Source organism: Pelmatolapia mariae, linkage group LG13 (assembly GCF_036321145.2).
Source record: "Pelmatolapia mariae isolate MD_Pm_ZW linkage group LG13, Pm_UMD_F_2, whole genome shotgun sequence".
Lineage (NCBI taxonomy): Eukaryota > Metazoa > Chordata > Actinopteri > Cichliformes > Cichlidae > Pelmatolapia > Pelmatolapia mariae.
The window spans coordinates 7,415,830-7,433,890 of record NC_086238.1 but is presented as its reverse complement, the minus strand read 5'-3'; the positions used below and the strand labels follow the sequence as shown (position 1 = coordinate 7,433,890).

The following is an 18,061-nucleotide window of genomic DNA, read 5'->3' as shown; positions in this document are numbered from 1 at the left end:
ACTCCAGTCAGCTCAGGCAAAGCGATGAAATTCTTCCTCTTTCTCCCTTGCTCTCAGTTTTTCTTTTTTTTTCAGTTTGTAACCTCAGTGGAAATGTGAAGTGAAATGACGCCTGCGCAGAGAGACATCTGTGACTTTTTTGCCTGCAGCACACTCACTAAAAAAGATTAGGCTAAACCACACCAGGTAGCCTGTGCAGAACACAGATGGGGCCTGATTTATGGCGGTTTGTGTGCCTGGGCACAGAGACGGAGTGAAACAGGAAGAGGAGATGAAATAAGAGGTGACTCATATTTTTTAATATAGATTGTTCTGAGAAATTGAATCATGCTAGTTCAGTCAAGGTCTTACATTTATTCCATCAGTCATTACAATTATAAGTTGTGCAGATAACTAGGTTTAATGCCACATTATTTCAACTCTTACTTCAAAGTTTGCCACGCAAAAGAAAAAAGACAAAGAAAACTTATAGGAGCAAATCAGGGCACAACAGGTTTAAAAGGCTTAGTGTTTTAAAAATGTCAGCTCAGAAACCACATGAGTCTACATTCAAAGATTTTCTTCTACACAACTCATCACAGAATTTCTCACGATCATTTCCAACAAATTACATCCCAAGCGATGCTGTGGTAAAACTCGCTAACCCCCCTTGGGCCCTGCCCTTTTCAGAGCTGATTTCTGTATCTCACTTGTGTGTATCTCAGCCGCTGTATCCATCACATGCTTGAGAAAGTCAGAAAAAAGCCAGTCATCGTAATTCACCCTGGACCCGCTAGATGAAAGAAGGCATTTGTCTGTGTTTCAAGGATGTGTAGGAGGACTAAGACTAAATAAGCAAGATCAATATTTGTTGTGTTCATGGAATTAATTGGTTGCAATCTGTCTGCAATTATTTGTCGCTGACATATAAAGAAATGTTTAAATGTGCAGATTACTTCCATGCAGAAGTGGTTGGAGAAAAGCCACATTTGTGTATCCTGGTAACATGCTCTGAGAAATATACAGAAAATCAAACACACTGATCTGGTTTTTATGTTTCCTGTTAAGTTGTGAGAAGCCAGCAAAAGAGAGCTTGAAGATTAATAATAATAAGAGGAAGATATGCACAGTAGGTTACATTATATTCTCTGCAAAATCTTTTCTTTACAGCCTACGCACATTCCTTCTCAGAAGCAGACTGTTTCAAGACAAGGCTGTCTGATTTCTTTAGACTTGTAACTCAATTCATTAATTTCACAATTTTATGTAAATTCACATTTATTTGTTTATTATACACTTTCATATATTTTATTTTATTTTTTCTCCTTATTCGTTTGCCGCTCTAGTTATATTTTTTCCTGAATAACATGTTTTGTCATTGTAAGGCTGGCCCTATGTCAATGTTTATTTTATTTTTTTTCTTTAAATTCACCTACTATTTGTTGACAACAAGCTAATTAACTATCACAAACACATATAGGGCAAAAAAAGAAAGAAAGAAAGAAAGAAAAACTATAACTAACCAGCATCCCCCCTGCAGAGTTCAGGGGAAAAATCTATGCATTCATTGATTTACATTATCCACTCGCAATGTTCTCTGAACAGAAAGCGCAAAAACGTATATGATACTGCTATTAGTAAATATATTTGCTTATATAGGCCAATCCCAGTCCACCAGTAAAACTAACACTGTGTGAGAGAGTAGTGAAAACTGCATTAATAAATAATATGTACACTATAAATCTAAGAAAAACAGATGCATGAAGGTATACTACAGAAGTGTGTGTACAATCATGTGCCTGAAAGCTGTTTTCACCTGTCAAAATACACAGTTATTATACAGTGTTATATATCACCGATTTCATAAAAGATTATGCTAATATAATTATTTTTTATTTTTTTAATCTCCAGGTTTCACAAGTGGCTATTGCTGCTTAAAAAAATGTCCTTGAATGTCCAGAATAGACTTAGTTGAATGAATATGATTTTTATGGGAGAAAATATCAGATAATTTCAGTGGGCTGGCAGCAAACTCATTAAAATTGTTAATGATTGGTTTTCGGGTGAACTCATTTCGGTTTCTATTGTGAAAAAGTTCAAGAACCACTGGTCAATGGATTAGGTTTGACTCCGTTGTAGGTAAAGGGAAACAAAGAACGACAGCAGTCTTAAACGCAGATGGACTTTAGGACCCAGAGGCGTGTGAAGAGCACATGGCAAACTGTAGCTGCTCTGGGTCTAGAGGGGATGGCAAGTCCGCTTCACTATACTCTCCAACAGTCTCCTCTCATTCTGTCTGTGCTGTCGCTTTCTAACACCCTCCTCACATCAGCAACACCCTTTCCCAGAAACATTTAGCTAACACTTGCCGCTTATTTCTCGTTTTCCCCTCTCACCGTTGTCCACCATATGTTTGGTGTTGCATGGAAAAGTTTCTGACAGCTTCTTTCTTGGAGTGACAGCCTGCCGCATCTTGTTGGGAGTCTGGGTGGTGAAGTCTGTTTTCCTCCCCTTCTTCTTTTCCCCTCACACTCACTGTGAACTGCTTTGACCCGTATCTCCATCCTGTCACCAGTGTTGAAGCATCTGGTGGTAGCTACGCTAATAACGCAGTCTGACCGGAGCGCTTTTCCTCATTTCACCCTACCGAACCCGGGCATGATGCGAACCTGGAGGCGGCGGAAGAACTTTGGCTTCCTGATCCTCGCTCTCCGAGTCTGGTGCCTGTCCACGGCAGCAAAACATGCTGACAGCATGATTTACAACATACAGAGGGGTGAGTGGATATCTTTATTGTGAATATCAGTGCTATCACTCAGAGGGCTCATTGTCATGTACAGCTGCAGATGCTCAGCCACAGTCTGGTAACGTGATTTTCAGTGTTTGCACATTTTATTTATTTCTGTTCGTTTCCTATTCTCAAGCTGCGCATTTTACACATAGGCTGGGCAGAAAGGAAATTGATTTTTTTTTTTTTTTAACATCAGTTTTCGTACTCAGATGGAAAAACAATAAAAGGAAGTCAGACTGCTGCGGATGAACAGATAGTTTGACATCCAGGAGGATGCAGCTTCATCTTCAGCCTGTAAACATAAACCCAAACAGGATGTCTCCTGAATGAATCAGCCACTGATTATGGGGCAGTCTGTGTATGGGATTGAGCACGTGACACAGTACAAATTTGTGCGTGTGGATGTAGTAAGACAAAAGGAAAAGGAACAAAAATAAGTGCAAACCAACTGTTAAACATAAGGAGCTATTCAAATATAGATATTTTTGAGGTGATCAAGCCTGCTCAAGTGATAAATAAGAAAATACAGGCCACATAAGGTTAAAAGTGCACTAATGAAACAATACTACATGCTACCATCACAGCTGGAGCAGCTAATACAGATGTATAGTGCCAACAAGTCAATAATAAGCTTTCATGAAAGAGAAGTAGAAAGATTCAGCTCAGGAGTTGTTTGCTGTCCACATCAGCCAGCTGTTGGATCATTAAAGCTGCCACACACTGGGTTAGTTAAAATAGAAATGCAGAGAGTAAAACAGTTGTAATGGGTTGCATGAGCGTTGAACTAGGGCAGGCTCTTTTGATGGCAGCAGTCAGATACAGTAATGTTGGATATTGACTTCAGCCTCTATGTGAAATGCTTGTCACAATCTCCCCACACCTTGGTGGGGGCTCTTGCTACAGCGCTTCTGTTATACTACAGTTTGTTCGAATGGAGGCAGAGAGGGGTTTTTTTGTGGCAGACTCTTTTCATGTTCTCCCAAACTTGGGATAAACTAGGATAGACTTGGTCTATCCTATTAAAAATTGTGATATAAACGTGCACAACACAATTTTTGACTTCTGAATTTTTAATTTATTTTGTTATTTATGGTGGTAAAAAGAAGACCAGATGTGCTGTAGTCATGTTCTCCATCCAGTAGCTGTAAAAGTTATGTCTATTCTCAGATTGGTAGCAAAAAAGGAAATAGTGTGAAGGTGTTATACAGCTACAAAGTCCAGAAAGGAAGGATTTAGAAGGAACTGGTTGGGTTGACAAAATATTGACCTTTGACATGGGATGCTGATGTTTGCTTCCCACTTCCTAACAGTCACATGAATCTCTTTTAACCATAACTAGTGTCTCCCCACTTTAAACGATTATTTTGTTTTCTTTTTCTTTTTTTTTGTAAAGAAATGTTGTCCTGTTTTGTTGTTCTTATGTGGAAATAACAAATTGCGTAGGCGTGCACTGTCAGTAAAAGATTGTCACATTGGCCGGACACAATAATCATGTCATAAATATCCATTTAGTCAAAATGGTTTGGCTTAACAGTGGCCTAAATCCATCATAACTGGATACTTGACTTAAGCCAGATTTGTGATGAGCCCTGCCAGAATCGGTCAAACTTACGCCAGTGCAGTGATTTCACACTTCTCCAGTGCTAGCCTTAGTGTTGCTGCTGACTGAAACTGACTCAATCCTTTTCTGTACCCCCCGAAAAAAACTCTGCAGCTAGTACCTCTGTTGCCAAATCTGGCAGCCCTATATGGATCAGATCGGCACTGACTGACATTCGGCCTTCCTGTGCCAACACTCAGCTGCAATCAGCTACCTGGACAGAGTTCAGAAACTGTTGTGTTGTCATTTAGTGAAATAAGTGATGCATTAGATAATGAGGACATTCTCTGTAGTGGTTTTGAAAGTGCCTGAGTGAGCATGTCCAAGGCTTTGAAGCCAGTAATAATACATATTTGAAGACATGTGCTACAAATAAAATAGTAATAGTCACCAGAAAGTAGGGGAAAAAGTGTCAAAAACTTTACATTTAAGTTCCGCAGATTAAAATTAATCTGTTTAAAGGTTTTGTGCTATGAATGCAGTCTTTCATCGTACTGTATAATCATTTGCTTTGTCATACTCCCATCCCCTCTGATTAAAACTTTGACTGACAGCTCAGGAAGTGATTAGAATAGTAACATATTTCATGTTTAAGCTGGAAGATCAGCTTCTTTGTAAAAGTAGCTGTAATTAAATTTTGGTTGCACAGTCTTTAACAAGCCTACAAAGTAAAAATCAGGTTATCAGTAGTTGACTCAGCCTTCTGCTTGTTAGCCTTCGGAAAGCTTGTTTATATTTATGACTGGAATATTGAGTATGTTTGAATAACCATTTGTGTTTTCTTGTGTGAAGTGCTACGGCCCTTCAGGACTGAGCTGGCTTCTGAACTTTTATAGCAAAAATAAAATAAAAGTCCCATAAGGGCGAGAATCAAGCAGGCCGTGTTTACAAATCTTTGATGAATCGTTCTGTCTATTGCTTTCTCTCTCTGCCTGACTTTCTTTGTCTCTCGTCTGCATATCAACTGGTTTTCTAAGGGTCTTTTTTTCCCCTTTTTTCCGGGTGGAGGAAACTCAATAAATAATTAGAGACAGAACCAAATGACCTGGATTAGATTTGAGGATATCAGCTGGTCAGACTGACTGCAGCTTCAGACAGAATTAATTAGAAAGATTAAAATGTCTGTTTTGTCTAAACAAACAGACAGCGGGGAGAATAAAACCTACCCCGAGTGCCCTGAAACACACAATAATGTATGCGCAGTCTCCTTGGTCTCTGAGGAGCATCGGTCACCTTTCAGCACAGTTTCCTGGGAAGTAACTCTAGCCCATTCTCCAGTCTGTGGTGGAATGCTGACTATCATCCGTGTGGGGAAAAAAACAACAGGTTTCTGTAAAATCCATTTAGGAAATAACCTCATCCTGGTCTGTCTCTCAAGCCCCTCCATAAGCTGTCACTTGACATTTTGAGGACAGGCTGGCATTGATCTGTTGGCCGCGAGGGAAGGCCACGCACAGTTAGAGTTGTCTCCCTCTGTTAAGCATCATTGGTCATTATAGCCATCAGTGTGATTTAGCTTCCTCCTGCTCTGCCTGTGGATGCTACAGATACATAATAGATATGCTGATGTCATGCGAAGGCAACTTAACACAGCGGTACACAAAAAACAGCAGTCACGAGCGACTCGGAATCTAATATGTATACATGGAATAATTCCTGATTTTATTAAGAAAGAACAGGGTGAAAAAAAAGAGAATATGTGAGCGATGTATTGTGAAACTGTGAGAAATCTGGGTGTTAGACAGCATCAGAGCTACAGACCACCACCTAAAGAGCTCTGACAAACAGCAGTCAGTCATGTGTGTGATGGATAAGGGTGGGTGCATTTCTCTCCAGTCTGCATTATCCTTCAGAGAACCAAAAAAAAGACACTGAGACAGGTGAGAAAGCAGTCAGTCACCTACATTTACCGCAGTGATTGGATGTGTCAGACCGCCTGTGATGCTTACATATTTTAGTGGGACACTTTCCCCTGCACTGAAGGAAAAAATCTTTATAGTGGAGCAAAGAGAGGAAGAAAGGAATACTGAATAGGTGCAAAGTAGGATGGGAACATGGAGTCGCTCCTGTCACCACTGTGAACAGCGAGCTGTTATTTATGCTAGAATGCAGAAGGATGACAGATTTCTGAGAAGTTTAAACATGCAGTCGTCTCTGCTCGCGTCCATAATGAATGCGTGGCTGGCTGGAAGTGTAGCACAAATGGGAAATGTACAAAAGAGCTGGTGAACATATGATTTCTTGAGAGCAGCAGTTCCTTGTTTGTTTCTTTTCCTTTGACCAACCATCCCTCTGAAGAAATATTAGGTTTCACTCAGATGAGAGAAGCAAGGAAGTGGACTGATGCAACAACATGATTCAGGTTTGAGACTCACGCAGCTGCACAGCAGGCTGAACCATCAGGTTGCCCTACATCAATAATTTCACAACAGAAAGGTCACCACACCTCCATGTCAGTCTGTTTACCTTGAGATGTTGGTTATTGGATCCAGTCATGCTCTTCAGCCAATAGCCGTTATATCCTGAAGCTTTTCATGGAAGGAATTGAAGGTGTTTTGAGAGAATAGTATATGAAGTGAACACTTTTTTTTAGAGAAAGACATGTGAAGCAGAGTTTGGCTCCTCTTTCTCCACAGAATTTGGAACCTCTTGATCTTTGTCTTATTGGAGTGCCCATACTTGAATTTCCTTCCTTCAAGAACACAAAAGGTTTTGCTGAGTGTTTTTTTGGGGGGTACAAATTTAGCACACGTTGAATCACTGATTACATAATTGCATATTCTGAATGAATACAATCATTCAGTCCTTTCCACACATAGCAGACTTTATTTGAGTGGGCTGCTTAGGTATATTAATGGCCACCCAAATATGTGCTGTGAAATGTCTGAAATTTTATTTTTTTAATAATCTGAAAGAATTGCATGTTAGACCTGTGATGGGCCCAGGGTGTAGCCTGCCTTTCATCTTATAGAAGCTAGGAAAGGCTCCAATTGCCCCATGAGCTGGATAACTGGGTAACAAAATGCATGTGTCATAAGATTAACGCAACATAAAAAGTTATTTTCGGCTGCTTCCTTGTCACAAGTGGTCGTCAGAGCAGGTATCTCTTCATGTTTGTTTTGGGATTTTACACCAGATTTTTTGACACAATCCAAAAAGGAAACTGAGAGGGATAGCATCCGCGCTCTTATTTTGAAAGGCTGAAATGGCTGCTAAGCAGTTAGCCTTAGCCTTATGTTGCTCAGTCATCGTATTCGTCAGAGCCCCAAAAAATACAGCTATAGATAGCAGCTATTTGCTGGTATATATTTGCTGGTATATGTGGTACCATATATATGGCGTTTATGACAGCCAATAAAGGAAAATTTAAAAATGTCGAAGACACAGAAGAAATAGAATTTAAATGTTATATACTATACTACGGTCTCACTGAAGCAGTGCTTGGAGATTAAAGTCAGGAGATCACCAGAGTCAGTAGACTCGCTCTCTGGTTACTATTAATCATTTCAGTAGTTGTAGACAGGAATAGGGTCAGTGATTAAGGAACTGACCGACTGACCAATTGACTAAGATTATCATTGTAATAACAAGCTGCTAGCATTACTGATATTTTGTTAAACCTTGTCTCCCCTGCTGATGGCTTTTGGGTGACCCAGGATGTGTGATAAGTTCCAGTTAATCCCTAAATCCCCCAAGCTGAAATCCCCATAGCTCTGAGACATAATGCCCAAATCTGTGCAAGACAAGACGGGAATTGGCTATTCCACTGTTGCTCCCACAGGATGTGAATAAGACACACGAGTAAATCTCACTAACCCACGCTGAGAAATCTTGTATTACCATCATTTCACTCTGAGCCAGTGATTGCTCGATCAGAACAATAGTGATGTATGTTTGGAATGGATCTAGGAGGTCCCACATCCAGGATTAACACCTTCAGCACTAATTTGTCATCACAGGAAGAGTGCCCAGTGTGGGAACTGATAGGAGGCACTGTTGAATTGTTGGTAATGAGGTAACATTGTTGTTATTTATCCCTGCAAAAGACCCTGGGACACTTTAGAGTGGTCTCTTTCACTGTGTCTAAGAAGCTCATAATGCTTTTCCTCCTTGTTACATTTTAAGCCCATTTATTTTTTCCCTTAGAAATCATAGGAGCAAAATTGCAGGGCTGAAAAACTAGTCAGTCTTACTCAGAGTGCTGGGTAAATCTTTTGATGCATTGTTTAAACAGAAATTTGTTGGGGGGGGGGGTGTTTCTCCTGTAAAAAGAATATCAGTGCCTTATTTTGATCTGAAAGAATTTTTTGTTTGTTTTTTTGAAGTCTTTTTTTTTTAACCAATGCTCAAGGCATGGCTCTAGTTACAGCAATGCTGGCTTGTCCTTTCATTATTTATTTGGTCCACTGGTTTGGTTCAGAATAAAATATTTCAACAACTTTAGGTTTTCTGATTGTAGTCCCGTGGCGGTTTTCATGGCTCTTGAGGTTACATCCTGCTGATATAACCTCTAGGCAGTTTTTTTTATAATGTTATAATAACATTTTTTATAATGGTACCATGAGATTGACATTTTTTAGTTTTATGTAAAATGTCATGACAGCATTTTAATTGCCATGACCTGTGGTCCAGATATCAATGCTGCTCAAAAGAACAAGTGATGCAATCACTTTTTACTGTTACACCAAGAGCTGTCAAAGTGTTCCAGTGGAATATATCACCAACAGCATCGACTTATATATCCAAGATGGATTGGATTATGACTAAAAGTACTTGCTAAAGTAAGGACAGTCCTGCCTGTCTCAGCTGTATGCTGTACTTTGCGCAGCAGCAAGATCCTGGGTTCAAAGCCACCCATAGTGAGATTGCCCACAGAAAATCCTTGTTGGCCATGCCGTGGGTTAGCCCATGCAGGCCCCATAGTACTTTTACCCCACAGGACCACATGAAGGATTTTTTTGAGCAACCTCTTCTGGGCTTGCCCATAGAAAACCCATATAGGGCACCTAAAAGCCTAACTTTTGTCTGACCTGTGTGGGCAAACCCACTCAGTGAAAAGTATGGGTTTCCCTGTCTGCACAGCCCCACCGTTCATCTACACCACCCACTGTGGGTCTGCACAGGAATGTTTGCTGCAAGACTGTTTGTAATAAGAAAACACTATACAGGGAAGTGGAAAAAGCAGCTGATTTAAAACCTCAGTAAATTGGAAGTTAGACTGGATCTTATTGATATACTGCAAAAGAACTCAAAGGAAAATATTAGACTGTTAGGGACAGTGCTTGATAGACAAATACATGTTTGTCTAACAAGGATATATCTCCAGTCCAAGTCTGGGAGGAACGACAAATCCACTGTGTGTTACACTGTTAAGGGCATCCAGTGTAAAAATCTGCCAAATCCAAAATGTGGTGCTACCTGCTGTGGTGACCCATTGTGAATGGGCAGCTTACTGTGGGCCCCAGTACTGGCGTGAAATGCAGTGGCACATGTAGGCCCTGCACTGCTGGGCCCGGGTGGGGTCCCAGTAGGCCAGCTTTCACCTAAAGTCAGGGCATACTCTGGGTATGCTATCCACAGTTGGTAGCTCACTGTGGAACCAGACAGGCCCCAGTGGGGCAGCCCATAGTGTGGGCCGACTGTGGACTACCACACTGGGCAGGGAGAGGGCTTGTTTACTGGGTATAAAGCACAAAAGAATATATATATATATATGTGTGTGTGTGTGTGTGTGTGTGTGTGTGTGTGTGTGTGTGTGTGTGTGTGTGTGTGTAAAGACATTTTTATTTACTAAATACTACTATAACTTATAACATTTTCTTCAAGATAAAAGTGTAATTTCTAGGAAGGCCTTCATAGTTTGCTTTTGAACATTGCAAATGTGTGGAAATTATGCTGTAGCTTCAGCTTTCTTGTTTAATGCACTTCCATTCTGGGACAATGTGAACTAATGTTGAGCAAGCAGGCCAGTTATACTGCTCAAGATAAAACACCAAATTGAAATATACATTTGTACATTAATCTCTATAAGAGAAGCCTGTCTGTTCACCGAGTGACTTATTTTCCATTGAAAGTCTTTTCTTTGAAGTTGCTTCCACCATCAAACATTAATTCATATGCAGGAAAGTATCTAGCACCTCCGAGAGCTACAGCGCTCCTTTTTTTTTAAACAATGCCATTACTACTTTTGAATGTCTTTTATTAGTCTACGAACATAATATTGAAGTAGGAACTGTAAAATGCTCCCTTTGATGTGTTAAAAAGAAATGCGTTGTAAAAGGAAATAAAAGCTGTAGTGCTGAGTTCTGCAATAAGTCTTACTGAATAAGCTGTAATATGGTAGACGGTCACAAAGATATATTGATGGTATTCTATTTTTCTGAGTAACTTCTGATTAAATAAATGCTAGCACAACCTCACTTTTTAATGTATTTCTTTATATTGAGACTGATTATTGTGTTTAGCAGCCTCATCCACCTTTTTATAAAGCACTTTCTTTCTAGGCAAGCAATTATATATTTAGAAATCAGCAAATACTATTAAGTCCGGAAACATAGAAACACTGGGTCAAAGACCCAGTACTAAGACACTGTGGCTCTCTAAGGGGAGTTACTTTTGGCTGTGCATGGTAACTTCACACCTGTTTTCCAGGCAAACTCATTGTGATGACAGGACCATAAGACATTACAACGTCTGGCCAAGAAATTGTCTCACACATGAAACTCTGTAAAACCACCTGGTTTAATTCCTTTCACACTCCCCTGATCTCCAGTCCACTCAGCTAAACTAAGCTAACTACTATATATATAACTATAACTGCTGGTTATAGCTTCATATTTAACAAAGATGAGATTGATATTGATGCCTTCCTCTAACTCTAAGCAGGAAAGGAACTACTTTAGTACTTGTGTAAATGTACATGCGTGATAGAGATGAAAAATACATAATAAAAAATGAAAAATATCACTCTTTGAAAGCTTATAATGAGTAATGCGCAAAGGTGGAAATGGCCTCGGTATTTCATTCAGAGAAACACTTCTTTATTTAATTTCATATCAGTTAAGGATGAAAAAAGCCAGGCTGCCTACACTTATAACAACACTCATCTCACGCTCACGCAGGGATTTTAGTTTGGGTCAATGTCTTACCATTTTGTAATCAATAAGGAAAGTCAATACAGTAGTCACTCCCAGAAATGGTTCTGGATCAGATCCAGATTTCCATCAAATCCAATTGTAACAGTTGAACTCACCTATGCTGTGTGTTTCTTATCAGCGTTTTGGCAGTTGTCCCTGTGTATGCGCTTGGTACCGTCATTTTCCTTTTTCAAGCTAAAAGCCTCTTCAGTGATTCACTGTTGGCCAAGATTCACCTTTCTGAGGGCATTTACAGACGATTGGAGGCTTAGAGGGTTGGTTTTACAGCCGCTGTGCAGATATTGACCAATAAATCTTCACCATTATCAAATCCATAATCGGAGTTCTTATCCTTTGATCAGCTGGCATTAAAGGTCTCTTCTCTGTGTTGAGAAATAACTGAAGTCATGTCTTCGGGGCTTTGTTGTATTTTCTTGATTTTATTTTTAACTCTGCTCAAAGAGTTCCTGCTTGATGACTTTTTCTCTTTGTGTCACGTTGTCTGAAATATTTCGCTGCTCTTCACTTTGTGATTCTTCTGTTTGCATAATAATGAATATTTTTATAGCTTTTTATTATACAACATATAATATATATAATACACAACCTAATAATAAGTTGATTTGCAGTGAATTATTTATAGAAGACTCTGACTAAGAAGCTGTGGCTACTGTACCTTAAAGATAAAGATGGTTGTACCAAATATTGACTTTCAAGCGTGTTAGAATTGTATAAACTCTTTTTTTAGGTAAAAAGGCAAACACAGCCTTATTTCCCGTTTTCCCAGCAAAACATAAAGAAGTTAAGTTACACATAGTTTGTATGCATATGTTGTTTGACGCTAATCTGATTGCAGAAGGTCTCTCAAGTCCCGCTGTGGTGTTCATCTTCTCTTGTGTTTCCTTGAACATTTTGCTTATAGATTGCTAAATGTCCTTCATAAACTGGTTTTGACCTTATGTTTTGTATTCTCTTGTCCATCTCAGTAGAGGGACCCTATAATAAAATTGCTTGTTGATCAGATACAAAAGCAGCCAGACATATGCATTTTTCAAAAGGTAATCCATGCTGCTTTGGCTGCTTTGCTTAAATCACTCCGCAATATAAACACCTTTCTCAATCAAAAAGATAAATGGACAAAAAGATGTGAAAGTTATCAGAGAAGCCTTTTGATGCAGCAGGTAAAATACCAAGTCTATGTAATGAGGTAGAGTTTTGCCCAGAGTCCAGCAGCCTCTTCGATTTGACTGCAGTAATTGTGGCTCATTTTGTTTGTTTATGTTTTTGGCTGTTTCACTGCCCTGCTGAGAAAAGTGGACATCGGCCTCTGTTTGAATTCCCATTTCCTACCAGTAATATTCAGCTGTGCAGATCATGAAATAGTGGCAGAAAGAAAAATATATTTGTTAGATCATCAAAACAGAGTTGTCTTTAAAAGAAATCTGGGTTATGAGGCTATTTAAAGAGAGCGTGGGGGAAAGATGATCTTGGCTGCAAAACAGAACTTGTGTTTTTCATGTGTGACCCACAGATAATTCTGCCTTGTGTCCAATATGGGGGTACAACTGTGGTTGGCTTAGCAGTCATGGAGCTCTCAGAAAACATACAGGATTAACCCAGTTTTAGTGTGAATTTAAAAGGTTCCCAAAGAGGATAAAACCCGTGAGAATGATGATGAATGTCATATTTCTCTGCCGTTTGAAGGGAACTTTCTTTTAAGTTTGCTTTGGCAGATGTTGCAAACTGAAGCCTAGCACACACAAAATGCTACAAAAACTCATTAATTCACATATTAAAGGGGTCACTGTACTTCAAACAAAGCGCTTACCAGAACATCAAACGGCATCTAAACCCCCCGAATTAGGGAGGCTACGTCCAACATTGAGTGAGCACGCTTACTTTACCCAGAGACTGGCCATGTGTGTGGAGGAGAGAAAATGGGCAGGATTAGATTTCACAAAACTCCCTTTGTCTCTTTTTGTGTAGAGACAAATGTAACGAGATGGATGCCTTCAAGGAAAGATTTTCCGTATGTTGCTCTTTATGATGGCAAGCTCTTCGCCGCACGTTAGAATGTGGCTTTACAGAAGAATTAGAAACGCTTAGATGTGGGCTGAAAACACATTGTACAAACTAGTTTGTTTTGAGCTCACCCAGGCTTGAAGTCTCCACTCCAAACTGATATTGTTTAAGGATCACAAACTCATTTAGTGTCAGAGAGCTCTAAATGATTTGTGAGGGACCCTGGTGGAAGTGATGAAGTCTTTAATTAACAAGACGTCTGCCTGACTTTCCTTTTATAGCTCTTTTTTAATGGCACTCCAGCCGCAGCCTGTGGTCTCAGTCATGCTGCTCCGTCTGTCTAACGTGGTTTTCGTGCACCACTAAAACCAACAAACTACCATCGGCATATGTTCAAATATCCCATTAAATGTAGGAGGTCCCTTTTATGCCCTTGTTAGCTTATTATGTACTGTGGCTAAGTTGAGAGTGTGGGCCACGCTGAGAACACAGACAAGCCGCCGTCACAGACAGTTTGAAGTTGTATGAAGTGCAGTCACGATGGCACAGAAGTCAGTCTTCAAAGACAAGAATCGTCACACTTTGAAGAGACAAACGTACCTGAAAATCAAAACACCTCCAGGCGGGAGGAGGAGCAACAAAATATGTAGGATTGTAGCATTTCTGCTCAGTGTACTGCTGAACTCTTGTTGCACTGTGTATGATGTTACACATGCACATGCAGACACGCGGATGCTTTACTGCAAATCTCCAGGGATTAGAGAATATGCCGAGACTTTAGATGTATAGTAAATAGAGGCGGCGCACTCACTCTCAGTTTTACTTTGTTGATAGCGGGAGCGTGAAACCTCAAACAGCCTCTCCCCTCCCCTTTTAACACTCTCTATTCAATCCTCTATGGGTTTGTAACATTTATTGGGCTACACAGGAAACCTGCTGGGCTTGCAACAGCACACACATGCTCTGTAAGGCCATTCAGCCAAGTCTTCTGTGGAGCTGAGAGAGACACTGAGAGAGCAGAGGGAATTGTGACTGATCCCCACATTTTGCTCCAAGCATTGATATGGTTTATTATACGTCGTCTTATGCTATATACAGTATGGGGTTTTTTGTCCCAAAAGAGCAATCTTTTAAAAACTAATTAGCTTAACCAGTTTCTTACTTTGGTAATTTAACTCTATTACAAGTTTGGAAGAGAAGTAAAATGATAAGTGGAAAAGAGGAGGAAACAGCACAGTATGGTGCTTGTTCCTGACCTACTATACAAAGTTGGATAGGAAGAAAGATAATAAATATATATATATATATCTAAGAAATGGGAAAGACAATTTCATCCTACCTTTTTTAGAAAAAAAAAACATTCCCATCTGGGGAAATATTGCAGAAGAAGAGTTATAAACTGCGTGAGAGCATCTATTATTGATGCTCTGTCTGTGGCTATGGTCTTGTTGCAAGGGTCCTTTGGGGGATAGCATATCTACTCGCAGGAACAGGAGTGAGCTTTTACTCTTTCTCTGCAGCACCGACCACAGTCTTTAATAGTGTTCTGCTCTGCTGTGTGTCTGAGCCTTCCAAGCTTTTGTTGCATTAATGGTGTCCTTGAATTATTGAGGATATTACACAGCAGCTTTGACCCACATTTCTGACCCCTTTGTTTGCAATCTGTATTGTTTGTAGCGTGATGCTAAATTTCAAGCTAATCTGTGCTGATGATCTTTTCACAGGAAGTAGTCCAGACAAGGCCGAACAGAGCGGGGAGGCAACCAGACCGCAAACTTATGAGACCGCCATACCTCTGTTGCTGAAGGGCAAAGAGCGCAGACCTCTCAGCCAACTCACATCTGGGGTAAATACTCTCAAAACCATTTAGCAGAAATAGCTTATTGGTAATAAGCTGACTCAGCCAGCTACTGAGCTAATGTCAGTGTGCTTTTCAGAGTGCAGCCAAGTATAGATGTCTGGCTTTTTGTTTAACATAACCACAGTATATGATTCCTTCCTCTGTTGCCTCCATCTGTTGCCTGTCTATTTAATTTCCTTTGGTAGAGAAGTCCCCTCTTTTGCTATGTTTTCCCTCCATGTTATGCCCCTTTTTGTGGTTCTTCTCCTTCCATCCGCTCGCCTTTGTTTTGAACATGTCCTCATTTCTTTGTTAAATATGAGCTTGCCGCACTACACTAGGCACTACATATTGTGAAATTATTCCTAAAAGTCAGGCTTTCAACAGTTTTACAAGTCACTAACCTGATGGCTAAAGACTTGGAAGCTTTAACTCCGTCTGTAACAGCTTGTAAAGCGTGTCATTTCGTTCATGTACTACACGTTATAAGCTAGATTAAAAGATATATACAAATCATCCCTCTCTGGTTTTTCTAAACATGCCTTCTCAGGCTATGAAACCCTGTCTGTTCCACTTACTACAGCTGGAAAGGGAAATGTTTGAAATTTGGCATCTCTACCACAACTTAAAGAAACTTTCCAGAGGAGGGAAATGTGTAGGTGTTCAGAACTCCCTGAGCAATCAAACACTTTTCCTCATGCAGGGAAGTCACCATCTGAACGATTTGTTTTGTTTAGGATTTTTTTCCCAGCGTTATGTGCCTGCCTCACAGTCAGTCATCACAAAAATGTCACATACTTTGGGCATGTGGGGAAGTGAAACTACGTTTTATAGCCTTAATCATTTTTAGCTACATTAGCCATATTTTTCTATCACCTACTGCTGATGTAAGGCATTTTTGTTAAGGAGAGACAATAGTTAAAGCAGCCTGCTGTCCCATATTAAACTTACTACAAGGGTAACTTGTGATTGTCTTATCGGAGACTGCAGTAAAAGTCACAGCACAGAGGCAGATTTATGCACACACTGGTCATTTTGTTGGGTATACTTTGCTGTTCCTATTGCCTTCAGCAGTGCCTAAATTCTTCATGGCACAAATTAAACAAGGTGTTGGAAACATTGATCATTTCATCAGAGATTTTAGTCAATATTGACATCATAGCATCACACTCTGCCCTAGATTTATCAGCCTTGATGTAAATTCCTCTTCTATCACCTCACAGTGATGCTGTTGTTGATTTAGAGCTGATGACTGTGCAGGCCATTTGGCTGCACTGAATTCACTGTCATATTCAAGAAACCAGTTTGAGATGATTTGAGATTTGTGATGTGGTGTGTTGTCCTGCTAGAAGCAGTCAACAGAGGATATGTAGACTGTGGTTTAAAGGAATGGATATGGTCAGCAGCAATATTCAAGGAAGCTGTGGCATTTAAGCAGCTCAGCTGGTACTGAGGGGCCCAAAGAGTGCCAGAAATTCCTCCCACAAATCATGCAAACGGCAGCAACCTGAACTGTTGATACAAGGCAGCATGGATCCATGCTTTCATGTTGTTCATACCAATGTCTGACCCTATCTTCTGAATGTTGTAGCAGAAATCTATTCATCAGACCAGGCAATATTTTCTAGTCTTCTATTGCTCAGGTTTTGGGAGCCGTTGTGCATTGTAGCCTTAGTTTCCAGTTCTTACCTGCAGGAGTCACAATACTTGTGGTCTTCTGTTGCTGTAGCCCATCTGAGAGATGTTATTTTACTGCTGGTAATAGTCCTCTGACATCTGACGTCTGCTGTCAACAAGGCATTCTCACAGGCATTTTCAGTCTCTGCTTGGTTAGATGTATATTACACATTTGTGTCGATACGCAGCTGAACAGGTGTAAAATGGTCAGCTACTGTATATCTGCCTTGTGTGCCAAGTAGAAGTTATCTTGGAGCTGTAAGGTATTGCAGAATTATGACACATTTTCTTTGTTGCACAGTAGACATGACATGAATTGTCCACACACATACTTGCAGACACACAGCTTCAGACTGGCCAGCAGAGTATTTCCCCAAAGGCATCGGTCAGCTATCCCAAGAAATGTCACTGTGAGAGAGCACTCTGTTCATCTAAAATATCAGCTGATGAAATATAAATCAATTTCTGCTTAGTGTGAACATGTCTGACCCTTTTTCCTCTCTGCTAGCTTACATTCATGAATCCTTTTTTACAAAACTGAGGCTCTAAAGCATTGACCTTCTTTGCCTCTGTTTTGTCTTAAGGACGATGCTAATTTTCAGAAAAGCATTAACTCATCTTAAAGCTATATTTTGGAAATTGACATTTTTATATTTGATAGAGGATTCAATCTTTAAATGACACTTGCAGCCATTCGTCATTAACACCAAACCGCTCACGTCACGTAATCATTACAGCTGTTGCGACACTTTTTCTCTTCCAAAAAAATCACACTTACATTGGGGACCAAGTCTGAAATACTGTCAAAATACATTATTGCCGATTTTGTGCTTCTATACACCAGTGACAAAAAGTCCCATTTCAAGTGAGTCTTTATCAATTTATTGCAAACAAACCTTGTCAGAAGCAAAGAAGCAACATGTCATTGAGTGACATGTGGTTTCCCACACAACACCATTAATTAGTCCTCCTCCTTGTTCCATTATTCTTTTGCAAAACCTAAACCAATCCACTGT

The 18,061-nt window shown here is 40.0% G+C and overlaps 1 protein-coding gene across 2 annotated transcripts in view; it reads left to right on the top strand.

Moving 5' to 3' along the window:
- Positions 1-2,266: 2,266 nt before the first annotated feature.
- adam12b (ADAM metallopeptidase domain 12b) overlaps positions 2,267-18,061 on the top strand; it is an 87,140-nt gene continuing 71,345 nt past the window's right edge. For both annotated transcript variants that reach the window (XM_063491819.1, XM_063491818.1), the window contains exons 1-2: positions 2,267-2,755; positions 15,253-15,374. In XM_063491819.1, coding sequence (XP_063347889.1) covers positions 2,638-2,755; positions 15,253-15,374 — 240 coding nt within the window. In that variant the 5' untranslated portion in view covers positions 2,267-2,637. The remainder of the gene's footprint in view (positions 2,756-15,252; positions 15,375-18,061) is intronic.